The sequence below is a fragment of the Alternaria burnsii genome, assembly GCF_013036055.1.
Source record: "Alternaria burnsii strain CBS107.38 chromosome Unknown 698, whole genome shotgun sequence".
Lineage (NCBI taxonomy): Eukaryota > Fungi > Ascomycota > Dothideomycetes > Pleosporales > Pleosporaceae > Alternaria > Alternaria burnsii.
This window is the reverse complement of record NW_024066111.1, coordinates 26,290-49,248: the sequence shown is the minus strand read 5'-3', so window position 1 is coordinate 49,248 and position 22,959 is coordinate 26,290. Positions and strand designations below refer to the sequence as shown.

The following is a 22,959-nucleotide window of genomic DNA, read 5'->3' as shown; positions in this document are numbered from 1 at the left end:
ACATACACCAGCGTCTCATCGCGCCATTCCGAACAATTGCGCATATCTCATTTCGTAGCTCACACAGACCAGCAGTGCGAGTTCACCATACAACCTCAATCCACCTAAGCAAGGCCAGCGGCCTGGATAGCGAAAGAAGCCGCCGCATCCGCACTGCTGCCGTAGCTGAGATGGCTTCCAGTCGCACCGCCATCACCACCGCCACCGCAGATCTGATCAGCAGTACCGCAGAATTGCTTGATTTTGTCGGCTGAAAGACCGCTGATGGCCTGGCGCTTCAATGGGTCTCCGAACATGACAGCACCGCTAACATCCGTGGCAGAAAGACCCTTGCTAAAAGCATTGTGTACGACCATGGCACCCTGAGAGTAACCCGACACAATGACCTTGGTGTCAGGGCACTGAGACTTGGCTTGCTTGACCAGGTCGGCCATCTTCTGACCACCATCACCACCGAGGTTGGCATTACCAGCAGCGGAAGCAGCGTAGTCAACACCCTGGACGGTAACACGGTCGTTACCCAGCTTCTCGCGGATAGCCTTGAACATTGGTGGCCCAGAGACGCTTCCGACGTTGCCCATCTCTCCCGTACCACGAGCGAAGACGACGGTCATATCGGTGCAGCAGTTCTTGTCTACGATGCCGTTCTCGCTGCCTCCGAAAGCGTTGGAAGATCCAGACTGAGCTTGGCAGTTTGCGCCGATGGTGCCGGCACCGCCAGTGTTGCCTCCGCCAGTCGCTGAGGGTGCTGCAGCAGCACCAGTCTTTGAAGGTGAGGGCACAACGGCATCGGCTGTTGTCGTAGCACCACCACCCGCGGCACCACCACCGAGTCCTCCAAGGCCGCCGAGGCCTCCGCCTAGGCCGCTGAGCCAGCTGCTCAAGCCTGAGCCGCTTGTACCGGTGCTGCCTCCGCCCAGGCTGGGTAGGTTGGTGGGGAGGGAGAAGCCTCCTCCTCCGAGAGAAGGGAGGTTGGTGGGGAGAGAGAAGCCTCCACCTCCGCCTCCAAGTGATGGGAGGCCACCCCCGAGTGATGGAAGGCCACCTCCACCTCCGAGCGATGGGAGGCCACTTCCACCTCCGAGTGATGGGAGACCGCCTCCACCTCCGAGGGATGGAAGGCTGGTTGGTAGACTCAATCCTCCACCAAGACCTGAGCCTAGACCAGAACCCAGTCCTCCGGTTGGTAGCGAGAAAGATGGTAGCGAGGGAAGCTGGGGATGCGGGAATGCGGTTGCAATGCTGGCAAGAGCGAAAACTTGGGCGGCGTAGTACTTCATCTTGAGATATTGTTGAACAGTTGGTTTGAAAGTATGATGCTCAAAAGTCTGTGAAGAACTGTTTGTTTGAAGAAAAGAATGTAGGTGCACTGCACAACGAAGAACAACACTGGCGCTGGAAGCGAAGGTGGTAAGGTTGAAGCGAAAGTAGGATCGAAGTCGATGCCCATCAAATCTTTGTTGGAGGCCTACATCTTATACACGCACCCGTGGTTGACTTCCTCGGAGTGCCATTACAGCGAGTTACGCCGTTGGGTTTCGAAACATTGCTTCTGCGGCGAGATGTGATGAAAGGAATGCCAAGGCATTTCCCATCAACGCGACGTTTTTGTGGGTGCGTTGCCCCGTTGTGCGGGAACAGGCTGATGTGTACAGGGAGGTGTACCCATGTTTTCCGTGCCTGACCACTGAATCTGTCGGGTTACCTCTGCATGTCGTGTGTTTTAGCCTGGGTTAGCCTCGGCATGCTGTTGGGACAAGTGAAGCTCTTATTTCGACGACCAAGGATGAATGCGGGCGCATGACTCCAGTGACCGTTTCGATCATCGAGCAGGATTCCCGTTGCATTAGCGGCGGACGGGCTACCGGGGTGTCGTATCAACCTCGACGAGTGGCACAAGTCATGGGTTGGCACGAGTGAGTTGCGAATACTGTGCCCAATGTTCAGTGCGACATCTCGCATCGTGGGGGAAATGCGATGGTATGTCGTTATACCTCCAAAGCAAAGTATCTGACTTGAGCTAACCACAGCCTTTCGGAGTCGTTCACGCAAAAAGGTTCCGCTGTCAAACATGTGTATAGGCTCTACCAACGATATGGAGCCTTTGCGTCGTTGTTTCTTAGCAAGCCATGTCAGCCCGGCTGGCTTACTGTCGTCAATGCCTCGCTTGGTCTGGAACTTGCCAGCGATGGCAAAGGACGAGACGGCATCTTCCGCCAAGGGCCCAGTCATCCTTCAATTACCACCCATGATCTTCTCCAGGGCGTGGAGAGATTGCAACCAAGTAGGATGGCGTAGGGCTGTCTCATGCATGTCGACGGTGCGACCTGCGACGGGCCTCGGCAGCCACCATGTGGGCCGTTTCACGATGACCCTGGTGCAACATCAATCATGAATCGCACGTTTACTAACAATTACTTCCATCGACCCAATCAGATGTATGTCTCTTACCTTACATCCGAGGCTGGCTTCTGTGCCTCTCTCTCAACGTCCCGCAAACTTTCTTTTCCTACGCTATTGCGCCATCACGATGACTTTGCCCGCACAGCCGCCTTCACCTCGTCCATCGCGTCATATCCGTACAGCCAAGGCTGTACCTCGGGACATGTCCACCGACTTGGGAATGCGCCTTGAAGTTCCTTGCCAAGTTGGCCCAACATCAGTTCATCGCGCCTTTCCTGTTCTGGCCCGTCGCGGAGGTGGAAGTCTTTTCGCTGCTTGAATGTCTCCCGTACGATGCCCTCGCCTCGTGCTTTCCGTAGTTGTTGAAAGAGTTGAAGGGTATCTGGTAGCTTCTCCTTCGAGCTGAGATGCTCCGGGGCAAGTAAAAGTCCCAGAACGGCACCATCTTCGATGGAAGAATTCGCGCCTTGAGCGAGATAGGGAAGCATCGGGTGACATGAATCCCCGATGAGCACAAGATTGTTTTGCGCGTTGATCCAGGATTCCATCTCGGCCCGGTGCATCAGTTTCCACTTGTCCACTTTGTCCACACACCCGAGTAGCTGGGTTAATCTGAATCAATGTTAAATCTACAGTGCGGTCATAGGGTGAGGCGGGTAGAGCATCTTACACTGGATCCCATCCCTCAAACAACTTTTTCATCTCGTCCAAGTTGCCCTCTGTCCTTGCAACACCTTCTTCGAGATCATCAGGCACGAGCAAAACCACGTTGTACATGTTGCCGCAGCGCATACTGTACGCTACAACGTGTGCATCTGGACCTGCCCAGAATCGACACGCGGGAGATTGGACCATCTCTCTCAACTTCGGATCGCTGATTTGGTCAACCTTGAGCACGATGCGATATGCCAGATCGCCGGTGGGTAGCGGAGGGTCGTTGCGTCCTAGCATTGTAGATCGACACGAAGACCACAGTCCGTCTGCTCCGACAATGAGATCGGCGTCGTATTTCTGGCCTTCAGAGGTTTTTACACGCGCTCTGTCGCCAGTAGCTGAGCCAAAGTCTACATTCGTCACTTTCGCGTTCAATACAACAATTACGCCCAGCTCTTTCGCTCGCTTCACCAGCGCTTGTTGCAGGTCCACGCGATGGCAATCGGAGAATGGCGCGCCGTATTTGCGGCGGATGTTTGCATCAAAGTTCTCTTCGTGCGCGAGGATCTTGCCGCGGTAGTTGTGTACAGTCAATGTGACGGGTTCGCAGACCTGGCCGCGGATAGTGTCGTATACAGACCACTTCTGGAGCAGACGTGTGGCATTAGGTGTCAACTGAAGGCCGGCACCTATCTGGAGTCGTGATAAGTATGAATGCTGTGTGCAGCGGCTCGGTGCCCTGGGCGCGAACACATACCTCAGCTAGCTCCCTTGCGCCTTCCAATACCGTGACTGAATGCCCTGACAATGCGCATTGTATCGCAGCGGCGAGACCTGAGAGGCCAGCGCCGACAATCAGGATATCGAGCTTATGTGCCATGTTTGGTGTTGATCCTACACGAGGGCCAAAGACGAGTCACCGATCAGCTTCGATGATGGCGGGTAGCAAGAGTTGAGTCGAGACGTGCAACGTGTTGCGATATCGTTGCTTCACTGGACTTTGTCTATTGATCGGACTTCAGATTTATCGCCGGATACAGCAAGTCGTTTTGCGTGTGCGCGCAGCATCGTGTTTTCTGTGGCTGGATATTGTCTCTTCCGGGGCATACAAAGTGGAGTGGGGATGCGGGGAAGCCACAGCCTACCTTCGCGGCTCGGAGACCCTGTGCGCGAACGGGACTTGGACCCCCACCACCCGACATAAGAGTAATCCAAGCTCTTCCTTCTCGGTTGTGCCTGGCTTTTTCTGACCCCTTGGATCGATACCGGGATTCAGACCGGTGATTCCAGCTTGCCTGAGAGCAACTCCTTGCTAGTCGGCAAATTGAAGATGACCTTCGCCCCAGACAAACGAGACACGTCAGCCATCCGCATCGCATCAGAGAGCACGCAACTGGCCGAGCGCGATAAGTTTAGTAGTTGAAAGGCTACCTGAGAAGTTCGATTGCGATCATTTGTCTCTAAATCAACCTCGGTGAGCTCCCTTACTGCTGTTCGCGCATGGTATCATCGCAATGCTTGTTTGTTGAGATATCCTAGACAACAGGGATTGCCAATACTTTATCGCTAATCTTCTTCCATGGTTGATATTCATCTATCCGTATGAACACCCTCACGGCTCATCGTTCATCCGCTCATCCCCAGTATCCTATGCAGAAACCCTTGTTGACATCGCACCATTTCTTTTCCAATGGCAACCTGCGGCTCAAACATGCTGGCCCCATGGTACACCCCCGGCCACACATGTAGTTCAGCGGTTCCTCCGACCTGCCAAATCCTCGTCGCAAACTTGACCGCCGCGTCTCTGAAGACTTCGCAGGCACCAACATCAATGAATGTTGGCGGTAGATTCGATAGCTCTTCAGCCCGACCGGCAACCCTCACGCCTGTGGGATCATTCCTGTCCGACCCCAAGATAGCATTCCAGGCCCACTCATACGTCCACCCAGGCCATATTGTTTCTGTCCGGAACTGACTTGCACTCACATAATTTTCGTGTCTATCGTCCAGCATCGGAATGTTCAGTACTAACGCGGCTACTTTGTGGCCGTTGAGTTGACGCGCGAGGAGGCTGGTTGACGCCGCAATTGCTGCGCCGCCTGAGTTCCCATAGAGTATGATTCTTGCCGGGTCGATATTTAACTCTTTCGCATGTGAAATGAGATACTGTAGCCCTGCATACACGTCGTATGCAGCTGCGGGCGCTGGATGCTCGGGCGCGAGCCTGTATTCCGGGCTCGCAAAGACCACGTCGTCCGCTGGCGAGAAGTGCGCCATGGCGTCTGTGACACCGAAGAATCGGGTTCCAGCTATTTGCCCACCGCCGTGGATATAGTAGATAACCGGTCTTCCACTGGACCACGGGCGGCGCGTTCCATGCGTGCTTTGCCAAATCGATACAGTCACGTCGTAATCACTTAGATCGCTAACGCCGGATGCAGAGAGGGTAACATGTTTGTATTCCGGTTGCTGTTTGGCGATGTATTCAAGGTTGATATTGAAAGCCATTATCATTCTTCGTGTAGCTTCAAGGTCGAAGGTTTGGCTAGGATTAGGCATACCGCTGCCATTCTTGTATCCTACATCGAACGGTGGGCGAACAGACACGTCTGTCATGGCTGTAGTTGGCGTATGTTCCAGAAGACAGGTTCCGGTTCACCGAATGTGTGTATGCACGATAAGATTGCGTGACAGTCGCACGATGGGAGGGTCTGCAAAATCCAATCAGTGCACATTTCCTAGATACTTATATTGGTGGTCTTGGAGCTACACTGCGCTCTGTTCCACGGTGAAACCCCCACGGCTCATGAAACTTCCGAGATCCGATCTTGAATGTGTTAATCAGTAATGTGGGGTACACTACAGTCCGTGCGCACCCAACGAGCCAGTCCAGTCAACGAGCCACCCGAAGCCCCGCAACCTCATGAACTATCCCAACTGCAACGCGTCATAACTCCACAACCATGGACCCAATTCAAAAAGCGATTGCAGAAATTGAATCGCACGAACCAGGAGATCAGTTTCCGTACCTTCAAGACAGCCAAGGGATACTCAATCTAGCCAATGGAGACTTCTTCCCGCTCTTCTGGAGGTCCTGGACGAAAGTTTTGAAACCTCTCCTCATCACAAGGTCCTTTGAAGCAACTAGTATACACTTACCTAACTCAGAGGTTGTACTCAAAAAGTTTGCTAAAGAGGGATCAGATTCAGAAGGCAATTCAACCTCTCTACTTTCCAGCGAGGATTGGCTCAAGCTGAAGTTAATTGTACGCCGTAAGGTGAAGGATCAGAGCAGTAAGGACGTTAGGAAGCTTCAAAGAAGTTTGCACCACATTGCAACTCAAAATACACTCCTCCTCGGCGAGGTTAGACGCCTCAGGCAGTCCCTAGCCATCAAGAAGAGGTGAGAAACCAAATCCTATACCCTACAGCTTGAGGATCATCCTAAGTATCATAGAGGAGCTGTTTGGTGGTCTCCCAAAAGCGTGAAACGAGCTCGGGATGATAAGGTATCACAACAACAACAAGCCGCGAAGAGTCTTAAGCGGGAGAAACGTCAGGAGGAGAGGAGGAAGGAGGACGCTGCAAAACTAGCCAAGAAAAAACACCAGGAGCTCATTAACAACACTAAAAAGCTTGTACAACTATCCCAAAAGGGTAGGCGCAGGGCTTCACAGCATTGTAAGCTAGCTCCAAAGCGTCAGAAACGTATTAGGGTTGCTCCAGCTGTGGTAGGAGTCGCAAGCGTTGCACCAGCTACCCTAGCGCGTAGTCGCCGTTCACGACCAATCCAGCCTACAAAAAAACTATTTAACTAGCGCAAAACTCTCCCAGGCCTGTATATAGTATAGTCCTAGCTTTGCGCAACATGATTACGATTTGTGGTGGCTCTACAATCTCATCTTTTCGAATATATTGAGTTGTTGAGGGTGATCATTTGGCGTTCGTGATCATTTGGCGCACGGGCACTGTAGAACAGAGCTACTAGGCTTCGGACTAAGGACAGACGCTGACTGTATATCTGGCATAACGTGATGTGATCTGCTAAACACATAGATACACTCTTGAGCGTCAGGAAGATATTGAAAGACTTTTTAGTCAGAGTCATTCCTAGCCTGCGATGTCTTGGTCTAAGATTCAACAATAACGCTGTACGTTCCCGCCACATCGTCTCCATTCATCGTAGGCCCTGCCACTTGATTAGACTACAGCTTCAATCCGGCACGACAAGATCGGCTTACAGCAAACTTCGCCCTTCATCTCACCACTATCGCAATGGCCCATTCCAGTGCTGCACGACAATGTCGCTGTGAACCCGAGTGCTCCACTCTGACCTTCGGGGATAGTGATAGACACTGGGCTGCCAGAGTTGACTGATTCGTTGAAGTCAGCGCTGACACCAAGACTGTGTATGTCGGCAATTTCAATGCTCATGGAGGTGCTCCAACTTTGAGTGCGGTCTCTGGTCACTGTGACAGATGCCGGTCCAGACACCGAGTCTATCACGATTTGAGCGTTGTCAGCAGGCTTGGTAAGAATCTCGCCACCTTCTCAGCTATCCTGAGTGCAGCTCCGTTTTTGGAGATGGTGTCCTGTCGTTCCACTGGCCTGACGTTTCATGTTTTCCGCATTGACGAGTGTTGATGGTGGTGCTACTTCTGCCGGCTCGATGATAGTGCCATTGGCATACTGTACAAAGACGATAAGTACGACGCTAGATAGCACACTTAGGCAGAGTGCGCCGGCCATTCTTAGACCTTCTTTGACTTTGATATCGATGGACGAAAGCGTGAAAAGAAGTCCGTGTGCCTCTTTTTGCAGAGTAAAGTGCGCTGCTTTATATCTTGTAACTGGACGTCCGATTGCTGCGAGCCCGAAAACTTTATAGCTTGTCTTATTAGCATCATTGCATTGAGTTCTCATAGCCACCTTGTCTACGTCATTTTGTTGGTATGTCTGCTAGGGCCTGCAGGGTGTGGACCGGGATTGTACAGAATCGCGTAAAAATATGGGCCGTTTTGCAGCTTCCTGTAGTAGGCGTGACTATGGCGGGATTCGCCTAGCTCTTTCGGAAGAGCTAATCCTCTAACATAGTAGCTCATGTTCTTGCTTTGAACCACTGTATAGACCTATCAAGGTGCCATGCAGCTCAACAGAAGGCGAAGCTGTACCGTACATGATCGTTCCTTCCATCTACACCATCGCTATCCGCTTGGACGTCAAAACAGCAATGACCTCATACGTCGTTCGGCGGACCATCGTTTTGCAATAATCGTTGGCTTTGACTGGGATCCGCGCCTCCGGATAATTTAGTTAACAATCTCTTTAAACTTACGGCCAAAGCGGCGCATGCGTCGAATGGAATCTATCTTACACATAGTTACCTACGCACAATGGTTCTAGAGGGAAGATCGATCCTGCCAACAAAGGCCAAGTATTTGGTGCCTCGCTTAGGATGGTGGATACTGTCGTTCCTTCGTTGCGCTTGCAGCCAATGAAAGAGCACCCTTGGTCACATTGAAGTGTGCCGTACTGCCGTTTATTTTACCCGCTGGCGCAGCACGGAGTCAAAGCCCAGCGCTTACAGGCATTATTGTCAGCGACGCAGTGCAGTTAACTGTAGATCTTCAGCGTTACAGCAGTATGGATCTAGTGTAACACAATATTCCTTTGGGCGGATACGGGATGCCTAACTCTGTCGATCGGGTCAATCACGACCACAGGACCGTGGGGACTTGGCATATTAAAGCTATTGTGCACGTCATTGCTCTTGGCTATTGAGTTGGTCCAACACTTTACCTAGGCGCCACATACACTAGAATACAAATAGTTGTATTCTCGCAAGTGCAGACGAATAATTTCTTCAGGCTCCATCCTTACGCTACGACAATATGTGGACGTCTAACGATCAAAAGTCACTGCTCTTTACAATATCGGGACTTCTGACCACAGCGCTTGTCGATGCCCAGAATTCCTCCTGCCGAGGCAATTTCCGGGAATTCAGAAGCGTGAACTCGACCGGCCAGCACGGATTCACTTGGAACTCCTCCTACGCTGGTGAAGAGTCGTGGTATGTCTCTGTCCTCATTGGATCTCGAGAAACCGAATGGAATGATGGGAGCGACGTCGACGCAACTGCTTACATCTCCGCTCCTGGAAACGTGCGCAATGGCACAGGATACTGCAGCTACCAATACAACAACATCAATGCAACGTTGGAGTCAGGAGGAGAGACCAGCTGTAGCGGTGTGATCAGCTCGGTCTGCATAGACCATCTGACCAATGCACTAAGCGATGTAGCCTACTACTGTCCTAGCTCCGACACTGGGTCCACATCAGAAGCGTTCAACAAGGCGTGTCCAATGTTGAGAGGCGGTTCACACAGTACGTTCCTTCCGTCATTCTTGCATAAGATCCCCTAATGATCTTTCTCTTTTCCTCTTATGTCCTGTACAGAACAGATACTATCGACTCGAATCCCGGGACCTGTAACTCTTGTGTATCTATCTATTAACTTCACACAGACACCAAGTTCGTCGACGTGGCAAATAACACGTGTGCCTACACCGACATGCCCGAGGTGAATATCCCCGACAATTACAGCACGTTCGGAACAATCGTAGGCCTCCAAGCATCCGATACGATCGCCAAAGTTAGTGCGAATGAGACGTATGATCTCCTAACGCGTCAGACAATTCCACTCGTCCTACTAGGACGGTTTGTTGACCCAGAATCAAATCTGGTGCAAAGAAGCGTCGAATTCGTGTGTATGACTGCGAACAATACAGTGGAGGGGAGCCGTGTGCCGGACCAAGAGACGCCTTGGGAGAGTGTTGGGGCTCATTTTAGTGCTAGGACGGTAGGATGGGCGGTCAGTGTGGTTACGGCGGTAATGTTTGTCTTGTAAGACATAGTGTAAAAGCATTTAGAGTAGGGAGTAATAGACGCCCACGAACTCATAGCTAAAAGTACTATACGATGCAGCGCCAAGGACTTGTTACCTATGGAGAACACATAAAGTACTTCACTACGCTATGAATGGAAGCTGCTCCTGCCGTAAGCTCCTATTCCACGACCGTAGATATTTGCGCCATTTACTAAGAGGAAGGGCATTCGCTCTGGTTCACACAACGCTGTGGCATCATAGATAGCTGTAGTGCCTTGATAATCTATGAACTGACTCGTTATGCAAATGGGTATAGAAGTAGAAAAAAGAGTAGTCGCTTAGAAATGATGGAGTGAAGCACCCTCCGATGCTCCGACGCTAAACCTGATGCAGTATTTGTAATCAGCGACTATAAAGCTCAGAAGCGTGGTGCAACTCAAGTCTGCAGTATTCTTTTGTCATATCCGTTCTATTCCCTCCAGACGTTATGGTCAACTCGATCGCGGTCCTACCAGGCACCAGAAAACAATGGCAGGCAGCTATCAAGGTGTTCTGTGATCGCGGCTACACTGTACACACTTGGTCCGAAATCCATCGTCAGACGTTTCGCAGGAATTGCAGTCCCTTGGTGCAATAGTGCATAAGGGCGATCTTACGGATATAAAATCTATAGAAGCATCCCTCGAAGGCACCGAGGCTCTCTTCTTCGCTATTCCCGCCCATCCACGCAACGAAATCTTATTTGCGAAGAACGTCCTGGCAGCCGCTTCGAACTCGAATGTACGGAATATCGTGTGCTCCAGTGTAGCTCGCGCCGGAAAGCATGAGAGTTTCCCTGGCTGGGATGCGGACAGCTATCCACTAGGATGGTACTGGATGAACAAGCAGACAATAGAAGGGTTAGTGAGAACGTCCGATTTCACTTGTTGGACCATTCTACGCCCTGCTTTCTTCGTTCAGAACTTCTGCCGCCCTTAATTCGGGCATATGTTTTCCGGATTGGCAGAGAAGCAGCGTTTGTCTGTAGCGTATACGCCTTCAACTCAACTTGATCTCATCGACACCCAAGATATCGCTAAGTTTGCTGCTGCAGCCTTCGAAGAGCCGAGAACATTTTCGGGACAGGAAATCCCACTCGCGAGTGAGAAAATGACTGCTACGGAGCTTGCAAAGGTTCTTGGAACGATAAGTGGCAAGATGGTCGACGTTCACTATATAAGTGACGACGAGGTACCAGAGCTTGTAGCTCAGGGATATCGAGCCGTCCAAGCACAGCAATGGCACAGGGATGTAGGCTATGCTGTAGATCTACAGGAAGTCAAGCAATATGGTGTCACACTTGCGCCAGTGCAGAAAGTGCTTGAACGTGATGGGTTAAGGTGGTAGGCATGATCTGGAGTATGACGTTCAAGAATACAAAGCATCTTAGCCTGCGTTCTTTTTCAAACGTCCACTCGCCGTTCCGGGTAATCTGTTGCAGTGTCGAAGCCAATATACTTCTGTTGGTAGCACATCGGTCTTGGTGTTTGTAGTGGTGTGTCTTTCGAATGCAATCCAGGGGCCAGTATAGTCTTGTGGAGTAGCTGGTTGAGTATAAGACGTTAGTTTGTCGTCGGCTATTTCGACCTTGATAGTAAATGCATATTCACATGTGTCAATGCAAGTGCCAGTTTATCTACAGAATCCACCTGTTCGACAATGTCCCATCCCCCATATTCTGCACTGAGTCGATGGACGTGAAGCAAGCTTCAAGTACAGGGGACGCTAACTCGATGTCACCTACGAATGGAAGCCGCCCCTGCCGTAAGCTCCTTTTCCTCGACCTCGTCCCGGCCCCGTATTCCGCCCGTGAACAGATATTGGAGGAGCGGGCTTCCTTTCGAATTTCCCCACCTCGCTAAGTGTATAATTCCTCTCATCGGCCAGCTCAAACGCATTCTTCCCCGCATCGTCAACAGCATAAGGATCTGCTCCGCGTTGCAGCAGATAATTTACAACTTTCTCGTTGTGTGTACAGCTCTTAGCGTTCGAGTTGTACTTTCTACTAATCGCGAGCAGCAAAGGGGTCTTTCCAGTACCCTCTCTAGCTTCGATTTCAGCACCATGGTTAAGCAGCGCAGTCACCACCTCGAGAGTTGCTCCCACAAACGCACCATGAGCAGATGCAATGGCTAGATGAAGCGGTGTATAGTCCTCAACCAGAACAGTGGTCTGTCCGTTGGAGTCACACGTAGGATCGTCCCGTGTTGCACGACCGTGAATATTTGCGCCATTTGCTAAGAGGAAGGAGACCAACTCCAGATCACATGACGCGGCAGCCTTATGAATAGCTGTAGTACCTCGAGCTGTGGCAGCATGAATATCTGCGCCGTGGTTGAGCAGCGCTCTAGAGATACTGGCGGAACGAGACTGCATGAACGGCGTCCATCTCAAGTTATTCCTGACATCTACTGGGCTGCCAGCGTCTAGGTATAGAGACACTAATGCAAGCATCCCTATCGAGCAGGCTTTGTGTAGAGGGATCTCTCCTTGATAATCCGTAGCATCAACGTCCGCACCTGAAGCGATTAGCCAGGAGGCTATGCTTGGGTTGCGTACATGATGTAGAGGCGTCTGACCCCCCGCAGCTGGAGAACCGATTACTGCGCCAGCGTCTGTGAACACCTTAACAAGCTCCTCGGTCGCGCGAGGATCACCCAGTAGCTCAAAGAATGGCGAGCGTCCAGAAGAATCGGGAGGATTCGGACCAGCGCCATGATCCAATAGGGAAGTTATGAGAATCATTGGTGGTCCTTGTTCAGTGAGAGCAGCATGTAAAACGGTGCGTCGTAATGGGTCTTTGCCATAGGTATTGACAGATGCACCTGCGTCTATCAAGACGTTGATGATTTGGACCGCGTGATTCCACTGTTGATCACGAATATAGTCCGACAGGCCACCGTCTCCATCTGCACAGTCGCAATCGAACACTGACATAAGGGCACTGTCTAATGCAGATTGCTTATAATCGTCACGCGCATTCGTGTCGCGCTCACTATCGAATCTTTGCAATATAAATTTTACCATCTCCAAATTCTGGTTCTTGGCCGATACCTGTAGGGCATCCGCAATCGCCTGTCGATGTAGTGTATCTAACAGGCTGCCCGAGAGTTTTTCGAAAAGTAGACGAAGCATGTCCATGTGGTTCTCTCTTGCCGCAAGAAAAACAGCTTTGGAAGACTCAAGATCAACGCCGTGAGCAATGAGTTCCTGCATTGCAGCGATGGCGTTCCAGCGTGCGGCCGTTTCTACTGGAATGAAGCTATCAGGTTCATCGTAGGCCCAGTTATCGCGCAAGCTTGTATCAGCCCCACGAGATAGCAACAATTGAACCATTGACGAACTATCGTTACGTATGGCACAATGTAATGCGGTTCGGAGTGACTCGTCGCGACCATTGATGTCGACTCCGCCGTCTAGCAAATCGGAGACCTTGGCTAGATCACCGCTTCCTGCTGCCTGGTGGATCGAGACATCGTGCGCGAATCTAGTGCCATGGCCCTGTTGGGTACTGTTGTCCGGCCAGGGCATGATTACAATTTCAGGAAATGTGACGTGTGCTGGCGTAGTTCTTGGTGTGGTGTATTCTTAACGGGCGCAGCGAAAGTATCGTTGAAGCAAAGCTGTACAGTCACAAGTGCGGCGGGTCGTTGCCTGCAAGGTACTGGCCAAGTCAACCTTAGCCGCGACGATGAATCGCTTGAATCATGCAGGATTGACACGCCAAGCCACTAGTTGCCGATTTTGACTCACGAAGACATGTTGGTGACGTCGTTTAGACTCATTTGCACGGCGCGGATGTACCCATGTCAGACCTAGAACATGGCAAGGAACCTCATCATCCAGCTCCTCCAAGACACGAGCCCTGACACCGGGCCGCAAGCATTATTCTATCAGTATTGCTTCAATGCGCACATCGTTAGCTTAGACACGAAAGAATTAGTTGAGAGTGAGACACATGAAATACCGCTGCGATCGATTCCTTCTGATCTAATAACATATCATTGCGTTGACGCATTACGAGCTGGATGAAGTCCCACCTCCTTCGCGAACCAACCTTTCCAACCAATCTCTGATCTGGCCTCTCATCCGCGAGAGTACTTTCTCATGTCTCACCATCAATTCGTTGAGTTTGATATCGGCGACCAGCTGCCGCTGCTCAGCGTGTAACGACACCTTAACACCACCAACGTCGAGATACCTCCTGCGAACCGTTTCCTCGTTGATGAACGCCACGAGGCCCTTTTCGTGCGCCTCCAGCTGGGCCGACGTGAACTTATCCGTCTTGTCCGCGATGGACGCGACCTCCTTGATAAACAGGCCCTTGGAGCGTGTCAGGTTGGTAATCCACGCGTCGCAGATCTTCTTGTGCGCGATTTGTTCCACAGCGCAATCAGAACAGCGATGGAAGACGGTGTAGAGCAGGCACACTTTTTCGACGATGAGCTCCTTTTCTTCGATGATAACGCGGTCGCCGACGTCGTAGGGCTGCTTGGAAAAAACGAATTGGCATGCTGCTATAAACTCGGTAACGGTGCCGCTCAGTGCGAAAGAGAGCCCGGTGACGGTTGTCCAAATTGGCGTCAGGTACGATGTTAAGTTCTTGACAAAGAATGCGGCTTTGACAATTTGTGTCATGAGCTGAGTACACAAGAGTCTGGGGAGCTTGGAGACGTACCGTATATGATAGCGACGACAAAGAGCAACAGGAAGCTTACGACAGCGTTCGCACTTCTTGCTGCACGTTTCATTCCGTTTACACTCTTTGCGATGTCGCGCATGGCCATCACCAGCTCCTTGAGAAAATCTGCGACTTCATCTGTCGTGATCTCGCCACTGTCGTCTTTATCCATCATCTTCATAATTTCCGCCGCTGTGAAGTCTAGCGCGTTGTTGATCGTTTTGCCGGCCTCTTCGTTGATTTTCTCCTGCAGAAACGCCTCGGTGAAACTCATACTTTCTCCGTGAAGGTAGTGCTCGACGAATATATCTGGGAAAGGCTTTCCGTCAAGATCGAACTCTTTGTCACTGCCTTTACCTTGGACATATCGCTTGCCTTGTTCTCGCACGTCTTTCAGGTCTGGTGGATCGCGAAGGAAGAGAGTCCCGAGGAACTTGCCCGTCCTTGAGGGCAGACGTGAAGCGAAAGATCGACACCGAGAGCCTTGACTCCCTGCAGGTGCAGAATTGACCGGCGGTTCCTGCGAAGTACCCTCCTTCTCCTTGACTCTAAGATAGATTGCGGCTATCAAAAAAATAGCATTCCTTCGTCGCACCATTGTTTCGAGATGTCTTTCCCTGCCCATCCTCGCTGCTTGGAAGGTAATAATGACTTCCATGAGGATATCCTCTGCGCAGAATGTAGCAGTCGCAGGTATACTGGCAAGGAGCACTTTTCTCAGAACCATAAGCCAATTTTCGTTGCAGGTGCTGCCGCTAACGCGACACATAACGGAAGAACTTCCCCATGCCACAAGAGACATCGCGAACCACACATTTGTCCGCATGATGTTGGTAAGGAACGTGTCCCACGGCATCAGGCTCGCGTCGAATTGGCACAGCCAAAACCAGCCTCTGCCAATATAAAAGTGGAAAAACGAGAGAATCCACACCGAAGTCCACAGAATCTCGATCCAGATGAGAAAGCCGGTCGTCCGAATGCCTCCCATCGCTGTTTTTGGTGCGGACGCAGCGATTGCCACCCAAGGTATCACGATGAGCACAGCACCTATCAACCACCATGTCGACCAACGCAAGTCTCTTGACTCTTTCGTATCTCTGATATCAATTCTTCTCACCACTTCACTCTTATCCCCATCAACGTTCGACTTCGGTAGCTCGTTGATCATGACTTCCGCTTTGCCGACTCCGCTTTGCGACTCGAGGACGCTGTGTTGATAGAAAGGATCTATCGTTGTATCCATCTCTCGGTTTGATGAAGCGAGTCCCAAACTGCTGTATCCACAGGGCAGAGGATCGATAATGTTCACGGTTCGGTTTGTACGTCTCAGCTGAGTAGGACAGCTTTGATTGATGATGCTGGAACCATGCGACGTCTAACTCACATACTTCTCGGTCTATGGATTGACACCTCAGAAGTTGTGAGGTCGAGCGCTGATGTGTCGACCGATCAGCAAGCACACATGCGGGATGTCGTCGCTCGTTCCTCTGGGGGAGGCCCCTGTCGCTCTATTATAGAATTAACAAGCGCGCAAGAAGGCAACAAGGCGGTTCAGCCCCTCACGCACTCCTTGTGACTTGCAGGTGGCCTAGACTATGCCAGCTATGTTCGATTGGCTACGGTCGTCAGCCACAATCATGATGTTGAACACCTGGAGCCGAGCCTTTTGCCACCCATGAGACTAGAATGACCCTCATTGGTCTAAGGCTGGAAAGAGGCAGAGATTAAGACATTTGCGAATCGCCTGTCTATGAACTTGGCTGAGCTTGTGCAAATGCTTGTTGGTTGTGCGATTCGCTAATCAGAACTCACATGTTGGTCTTCGGAGTTTTGGCTAAATCGAGAAAGCAGATCTACCGTAGGTAATGAGCTTCGGTTTCGCCTTGTAAGACATTTCTTCGTAGTAAACTCAATTTTTCCTATCTACTTCGATCAATTGATCGTATTGAACCCATCTTCGATCGGTAGCCCTTTTGAGTGAAGCTTCATAGCAATCTTCCGCATGTAAAGTACGCATGGTTCGCAGTTCTGCCACCCACAATTCTGTGATAGATGCTCCACACGCAGTTTACAGTCATCGTCACCAAATGTAGCACCCGTCGAGCCGACGGCGCTCAGATCAGCTGTAGTAGTAGCGACAGCAGCGTTTTCTTCTTCCTGACGGATTCGCTCGTTCTCTTCATCTTCTGCTAGGGTCAAGTCTTTTGGTTTTCTAGACTTCTTCTTCTTTTCAGTAATTGAAGCGGCAGGACCCCAATCATCCCAAGGATCGTCGTCCTTCGTCGGACAGGTCTCCGCTCTGGTATCTGCAGCAGTGACGTCCTCCCCCTCGATCTTCTTGGTATTGGCTTCCCAATCTTCTAAGCCCATCTGTTCTGTTCGCTTAATCTTCTTGTTCTTCGTTTTTTCAAGCGGAGCCGCAGGAAACGCATCCCTGGGCTGCGTTTCCTGCTCTTCCCTCTTCTTGCAAATCTCGGCTTCGGCTTCGGCTTCGGCGGCGGCGGCGGCAGCTTCCTCTTCCTCAATCCTCCTCAAGTCAGCTTCTTCCTCTTCCTGGATCCTCTGTTCTTCCTCTTCTAGGAGTCTCCTTTCTTGCTCTTGTTCTCCCTGTTGTCTGATCTCGGCAGCCACTTCTTCCTCTCTCTGGCGCTTCTCTTCTTCCTCTTCGTTCGACTTCGCCTCTTGGTATAATCTGGCCTTCAACTTCTTCACTTGTGACTTAGTGAGTCCTGCATAAGGATCTCTCTCAGTCTCTAGACGTTCTTGTGCACCGGGTACATCTGGAGCAATAGTGTCGATATCAGAAACGACTAGTGTTGGATCAACCTCGACCTGGATGTTAGGTGGTGACACAGGAGCGGGCTGATAGCTGATATTGGCCTTAGACTTCTTTTTTTTCTTTCCAAGACTACCCCAGATGCTCCTGAGCGGCTGAACCTCGGCTCCATCGTCTTCGTATTTGGTAACGGTAGAGTTCGCGGTGGCATCATCCCCCTCCTGAGACTGCGCAATGGTTGCCTGCTCGACTCGAAGGTGCTGAGTCTCAACTTTGTCTTCGTCTAATCCCCATGACTCTGCGTCTATTCTCTCGGTCGCGTGGCTGTCTTCCTCGATGCTTGAAGGTAAGGCTGCAGGCGCATCAGCCTCCTGACCGCGACTCCCGTCCTGAGCCAGACGATGAGGACCCCAGGCAGCTGACGAGTCATCGAAAGCTCCAAACTTCTGTACAGACGTGGGCCATGCGTTGGGACCCTGAGTGGCACACTTTGAAGGTAAGTCTGCTATGTCAGGCGAACACGGCCCTTGAAGTTCGTCGTGTTCAGGTGCTGAGATCCGACCGGTTGCAGTCTTTTCTTTGCGCAACTTGTCTATCTCTTCGCTTAACAGACCAACGGTGATTTGAGCTACCAGCTTCGTCAACGTAGGGCTTTCGATGTTGTCGAAGAAGTCTGGTGCCAATATTGCGGAGGGGTCGTGTTTGAAGGCCGACCGCACTTTCATCGAAACGTAGTCTCGAAGCCACGCGTGTTCTCCAGAAGGGCCCACGATGAGATCCTCTCGAATAACGCGCACAGCATCGCGTAAACACATATCCTCGCCTCGTCGCTCCAGCTCGACTTGCGCTAAGTCCTGGAGACCAGGCACACCGTACTTCTTAGCGACCTCAAGGGTAAGGAGAGCTGTTTGAAATTCATTGAGGACGATATCTTGCTGTGTGTTTTTAGTGTTTCCGATACTTTCGTCGTTCAGAGTCTGATAAACACCCGTGTGCAGGAAATGAATCAGGACGTGACCGATGCTCGCGTCCACATCTGCGAGGTGAATCTTGCCTGTCCATGGATCACGACTGGGGATTTTCTCCAGCTGTTGCAGCAGGGTATCTGGCAGATAGTATTCCTGGAGAGTAGGACCGAAGTGCAAGGTGACAGTGGGGCTTGTGTATGGGCTGAGACAATTAGCTCTGCAATGTTGTGCTGGCCTGAACGGAGGAAGATCGCCTCACCTTGTCACTGGTCGAGGGGCTGCAACACTGGCGGCTTTCGTCGCACGCTTGCATCTTTTGGCCATTGCAATCGAAGCAACTCAGGTAGTACTATTTGTAGATTTCTCCTTTCGGGATTCTGGAAGGACAAAGTAACTAGATCAGTGATGTCGTCAGACGGAGGGACCTTTTATCTTGCATACATGATGGTTCTGGAGGCCCTCGTGTTCAGCATGCGCATAAGCGTTTTCCAATGGTGTTACACCCAATCATTCACGCGTTGTTCGTGTAGGACCTCTGCATATGCAAAAACACGACACCCTGCAGACCACGCCGCTTGGCCGCTTGACCCCGCACATGAACACTCAATCCGATCAAAGGCCACATCCTTGGATCACATTCATCAAAATCGCATGCAAAGAGTAAGTCTTAGGAAAGACATAGCATAGTCGGGTCTTAACGTGTTCGACTACGACTACATCTATTCCAGACTCACCTGCCCAGGTGATCTCATCCCCTGAACATGGAGGCTACTATCTGTTTCCAAGACCGAGTTACAATCTCTCAGCCTCCCGATGTTTTGTTTATGGTTGCCACACTCCGTATTGATCCATGTGAGCATTTCCAGGAAACGAAGTCGCAGACGCAGCCACGGCGCGTAATGTGTCATTGTGTCATTGGTTCGAGATATGCATAGCAATCCAACAGTATAGTGGCCTCGCGCTCATTCATGTCTTATAAGCTGAACACGTTCAACATTTGCGCTCATCGGTCATCCGCAATCTCAGTCAGGTAAGCTGCATTTCGCCAAAGGACAACTTTCACTGGACACACGATGAGCCTCTGTGTACCGTGCAACCGCACTTTCAGTAGTGGCCAGGCACTCAGGCAACATGAAGAGGACTCACCAAAGCATGGGCCCTTCGACTGCAAGGCATGCAATCGCTCTTTTAGCAGCCAGGATGCATTGACTCAGCACCGAAACGATTCCCCAGTCCACCAAAGATCCAGGAGGGACTCGGTCACTGCGTCAGTCACGCCTGCTCCCTCTAGTCGACATGTCTCCTTGCCGTTCTCAGCACCTCCCAATGTCTCTTCGGCAACACACAATGGCCAGCGCAGCGGCCATACCGCGACGGAAACCAGTTCACACGCAAGTCCGACATTCGACTCAGACTCCATCCCACTTGAAGACGTTTTGCAGGCCCTCACTATATCGGGTGCTAATACGACTACCGCACGACCAAACATTGGTCGAGCACGGGTTGCTGAACAACAAGAGGAGACGAGGACTTCCTTTATGTTTCCCGAACTGCACCAACGCATTGCGGAAGCTATCGCGCCCGCCGTAACTTCAACGTGGTTCAATTCCAACACAGAGGCTCCCTTTGAACACGAAGACGGAACGAATATCGTGGGAACATTTCGATGTGTGAACAAGCGATGCAAAAAGAAAGGATGGAGCAGTGGGGTGGTGGCAATCTGGATCTATGGATACTCTCGTAATGGTTACAACGCTATTGTATACAACCAGCGATGCAAGGCTTGCGACTGCCTAGGAAGCCTCAAGATGGACGAGGAAACGTACGTAGAGCGGGTTGCGTACAGACTCAAGAAATGGGCAGGCGTGAGGATGGAGCGACCGTCCTTTGGTCACAAGCTCCTCCGTGGCCCACATGACAGCGAGCGCTGCGAGGGCGGTAAGGTGGGACGTTGTATACACTGTGCACAGGTAGACAACTTCTTAGAGTAGCAAGTATTCCCATCATAGTAGCTAGTATTGGAGCTGAATTGCATTGGGTTGTATCTACAGAATGTTTGCATGTATAGGATGTACGCTAGTGGGTGCTGCAAGCACCAATAATAATCATGAGATCGCTCCCTCTTCAATTAGTGGACGTGAAACGAGGCGAGATCTCACCACGCCGGTAGCAACCAGAGCTAATATATGTACGAGCAACGGATTGGTCATCAACACCGCCCTGGTCACACAAGCCCCACCTGCGTGTATAGCAATCGCCCGGTCCTGTCGATCATGTTCGTATAAGTGCACCCAGCACCTCGACATGGACGGTCGATTAGACTGGATCTAGCAGCATCGCTTTCGTCCTACACTTCAGCGGAGTAACGAACGAACACCTCAAGCACTTCTCACACCATGGCTACAACCATCTTTAGCCTACTTGGAGGCATACTAGTGATATATATAGTTGCCCATCTCGTTCGGCGGGCAAAGCTACCCCCAGGTCCTCGAGGCCTGCCACTGCTCGGGAACCTACACCAAGCACCAAAAGGTGCACCGTGGTTGACCTTCACCAAGTGGATCAAGCAGTACGGGAACATTGTTTCAGTCAACCTTGGAGGTACCATCATCATAATTGGTGATTATGAAACGGCCAAAGAACTACTCGACAAGCGAAGGAACATCTATAGTAGCAGGCCGCGTCTCGTAGGACATTTACCATGACGTGTCAAGAAGTAGCACTGACCGATGCGGATAGGTCATGGGGCACGAGTTAGTGTGCAACAGCAATCCGATCGTGTTCAAACCTTTTGGTAATGATTTCCTTCTACACCAGAAGCTTCAGGCGCCGGTATTGAGCCCGCGGGCAACGGCTTGCTACACACCCATTCAAGATCTGGAGAGTCAGCAACTACTCAAGAGCCTTCTGGAGTCATCCGGAAGCATCGCGCATTGCGTCGAAGTGTTTGCAACGAGCTTGGCGTACTCTATGGCTTTCGGGATGCGTATCCACACCGGAAAGGAGTGGCAGGTGGAACGGACTCGCGAATGCATGAAGAACTTCCACGTTGCCGGTCAACCAGGAGTTTGGATCGTGGATGCGCTGCCGTGGCTCAACCACCTGCCCGCAGCCATTGCGCCTTGGAAGCGCCAGGCCGCAAAGTGGTTCCATGAGCTCGACGACCTGCACGTCAAGAGCTACAACGAGGCGCTCAGACGCGAGGGTTGGAACTGGGCGAAAGACTTTGAGAAGGCTGCCGAAGCTCAAAGCATGACTGAGCAGCAGGTCGCCTGGGACGTTGGTATCCTCGCCGATGCTGGGGTTGAAACCATGAGCGCTACCCTTATGATCTTTGTCCTCGCATGCGTCGCGCATCCTGAATGGCTCGCGAAGGCGCAGAAGGAGATTGACCAAGTCGTAGGCGAGCGACTGCCCGGGTTTGGGGACCTCAGAGACTTGCCGTACATCCAGGCCGTAGTGGAAGAGGTTTTTCGCTGGCGCCACCCACAACAAGCCGGCATTCCGCACGCCACAACCCACGAGGACTACTATCAGGGCTACCTTATCCCCAAGGGATCTGTTGTCATCCCGGTCTTTTCCGCGATGCGTCACAACGAGGACCTTTTTGACAAGCCGGCAGAGTTCCGGCCCGAACGCTGGATGGGCAAGTCGCAATCGCAATTCAACAACTTTGGGTACGGTCGCAGAATCTGCCCTGGCCGTCACATCGCGCGCAACTCAGCAAGCATAGTAGTTGCGCGCCTGCTGTGGGCATTCAATATCCGTACGCCGAGTGGGAAGAAACTCGTTGTGGAAGAAAGTATGTTCACCACGGGGTTTGTATCGGCTCCGAAGCCTTTTGCGTGCATCTTCGAGCCCCGGAGCGAGACACATGTCCGCGTTATTCAAGAGTCCTTCGACAAGGTAGACAAGAACCTTACGACTCTTCTTAACGAAGCGCGTGAGAAGCACAATGCGCTGGGAATCAAGGCCCGCGCGTAGTGCCTACCCACCATCAACTTCGACGCGCTTTGTAGCCATACAACCTATCCATCTCAACCATATAGTCGCAGCTCAAGCTACAGCTGGCTGGCTTGCGCATCGCGACGGTGATGTGGAGTAACGCGTACACGGCCGTGTTGCAAGTACTTGCGAAGGGTGGGAAGGATGGAGGCGGATCGAGAATGGGCAGCGGCGGGAGGAACATCGTCGCGAAGGCTGTTGGGTATGCGAGCGAGCGTTCAGGCGTTGTCTTGGCGGTGCTCAGAGCGCAGCGCATGGTAGCCTCCATTGAGGCCGGCGATGGAGGCGAGGGGTGTGTTGAGAGGTGCGCGTGCGGAGTAAAGTCGGGTTGGCGAATGACGTAGTGGAGCCTAGCAGGTGAGCTGAAGGGCTGGCTTGTACATGTTTAGAGTCCCATTGCGAAGGTCCTTAGAGGAGCGTTGCGCAGGGCGGCCAGGTCGAGAGAGATGTCGGTCGCGAAGTGAGAAGTGACTGAGTGCAGCCCTGTGACGTCACGGCTCGTCCTGCGAGCTTGAGGACCGGCTTCTGATCGCTTAATGCAGTCAAA

The 22,959-nt window shown here is 51.7% G+C and overlaps 10 protein-coding genes across 10 annotated transcripts; 3 read left to right on the top strand and 7 right to left on the bottom strand.

Moving 5' to 3' along the window:
* Nucleotides 1–104: 104 nt before the first annotated feature.
* On the bottom strand, nucleotides 105–1,280 carry GT037_004157 (carbohydrate esterase family 5 protein; the record flags this gene model as incomplete). The annotated part of the gene is made up of 1 exon (XM_038929204.1): nucleotides 105–1,280. The coding sequence occupies one exon, from the start codon at nucleotides 1,278–1,280 to the stop codon at nucleotides 105–107; it is 1,176 nt and encodes a 391-aa protein (XP_038787476.1).
* Nucleotides 1,281–2,525: 1,245 nt separating this feature from the next.
* On the bottom strand, nucleotides 2,526–3,937 carry GT037_004156 (fad binding domain-containing protein; the record flags this gene model as incomplete). The annotated part of the gene is made up of 3 exons (XM_038929203.1): nucleotides 2,526–3,015; nucleotides 3,074–3,750; nucleotides 3,815–3,937. The coding sequence occupies 3 exons, from the start codon at nucleotides 3,935–3,937 to the stop codon at nucleotides 2,526–2,528; spliced, it is 1,290 nt and encodes a 429-aa protein (XP_038787475.1).
* A 746-nt stretch (nucleotides 3,938–4,683) lies between these two features.
* On the bottom strand, nucleotides 4,684–5,673 carry GT037_004155 (uncharacterized protein; the record flags this gene model as incomplete). Its single annotated transcript, XM_038929202.1, has 1 exon — nucleotides 4,684–5,673. The coding sequence occupies one exon, from the start codon at nucleotides 5,671–5,673 to the stop codon at nucleotides 4,684–4,686; it is 990 nt and encodes a 329-aa protein (XP_038787474.1).
* Nucleotides 5,674–7,187: 1,514 nt separating this feature from the next.
* On the bottom strand, nucleotides 7,188–7,491 carry GT037_004154 (uncharacterized protein; the record flags this gene model as incomplete). The annotated part of the gene is made up of 2 exons (XM_038929201.1): nucleotides 7,188–7,246; nucleotides 7,299–7,491. The coding sequence occupies 2 exons, from the start codon at nucleotides 7,489–7,491 to the stop codon at nucleotides 7,188–7,190; spliced, it is 252 nt and encodes an 83-aa protein (XP_038787473.1).
* Nucleotides 7,492–8,948: 1,457 nt separating this feature from the next.
* On the top strand, nucleotides 8,949–10,921 carry GT037_004153 (uncharacterized protein; the record flags this gene model as incomplete). The annotated part of the gene is made up of 3 exons (XM_038929200.1): nucleotides 8,949–9,441; nucleotides 9,582–9,709; nucleotides 10,565–10,921. 3 exons carry the CDS (start codon nucleotides 8,949–8,951, stop codon nucleotides 10,919–10,921), a joined length of 978 nt encoding a protein of 325 aa, XP_038787472.1.
* Nucleotides 10,922–10,930: 9 nt separating this feature from the next.
* GT037_004152 (uncharacterized protein) lies at nucleotides 10,931–11,329 on the top strand (the record flags this gene model as incomplete). The annotated part of the gene is made up of 1 exon (XM_038929199.1): nucleotides 10,931–11,329. One exon carries the CDS (start codon nucleotides 10,931–10,933, stop codon nucleotides 11,327–11,329), a length of 399 nt encoding a protein of 132 aa, XP_038787471.1.
* A 393-nt stretch (nucleotides 11,330–11,722) lies between these two features.
* GT037_004151 (uncharacterized protein) lies at nucleotides 11,723–13,513 on the bottom strand (the record flags this gene model as incomplete). The annotated part of the gene is made up of 1 exon (XM_038929198.1): nucleotides 11,723–13,513. One exon carries the CDS (start codon nucleotides 13,511–13,513, stop codon nucleotides 11,723–11,725), a length of 1,791 nt encoding a protein of 596 aa, XP_038787470.1.
* A 486-nt stretch (nucleotides 13,514–13,999) lies between these two features.
* GT037_004150 (uncharacterized protein) lies at nucleotides 14,000–15,906 on the bottom strand (the record flags this gene model as incomplete). The annotated part of the gene is made up of 2 exons (XM_038929197.1): nucleotides 14,000–14,601; nucleotides 14,661–15,906. 2 exons carry the CDS (start codon nucleotides 15,904–15,906, stop codon nucleotides 14,000–14,002), a joined length of 1,848 nt encoding a protein of 615 aa, XP_038787469.1.
* A 689-nt stretch (nucleotides 15,907–16,595) lies between these two features.
* Nucleotides 16,596–18,731, bottom strand: GT037_004149 (uncharacterized protein; the record flags this gene model as incomplete). The annotated part of the gene is made up of 2 exons (XM_038929196.1): nucleotides 16,596–18,609; nucleotides 18,667–18,731. The coding sequence occupies 2 exons, from the start codon at nucleotides 18,729–18,731 to the stop codon at nucleotides 16,596–16,598; spliced, it is 2,079 nt and encodes a 692-aa protein (XP_038787468.1).
* A 749-nt stretch (nucleotides 18,732–19,480) lies between these two features.
* GT037_004148 (uncharacterized protein) lies at nucleotides 19,481–22,391 on the top strand (the record flags this gene model as incomplete). Its single annotated transcript, XM_038929195.1, has 3 exons — nucleotides 19,481–20,345; nucleotides 20,892–21,094; nucleotides 21,147–22,391. The coding sequence occupies 3 exons, from the start codon at nucleotides 19,481–19,483 to the stop codon at nucleotides 22,389–22,391; spliced, it is 2,313 nt and encodes a 770-aa protein (XP_038787467.1).
* Nucleotides 22,392–22,959: the final 568 nt, after the last annotated feature.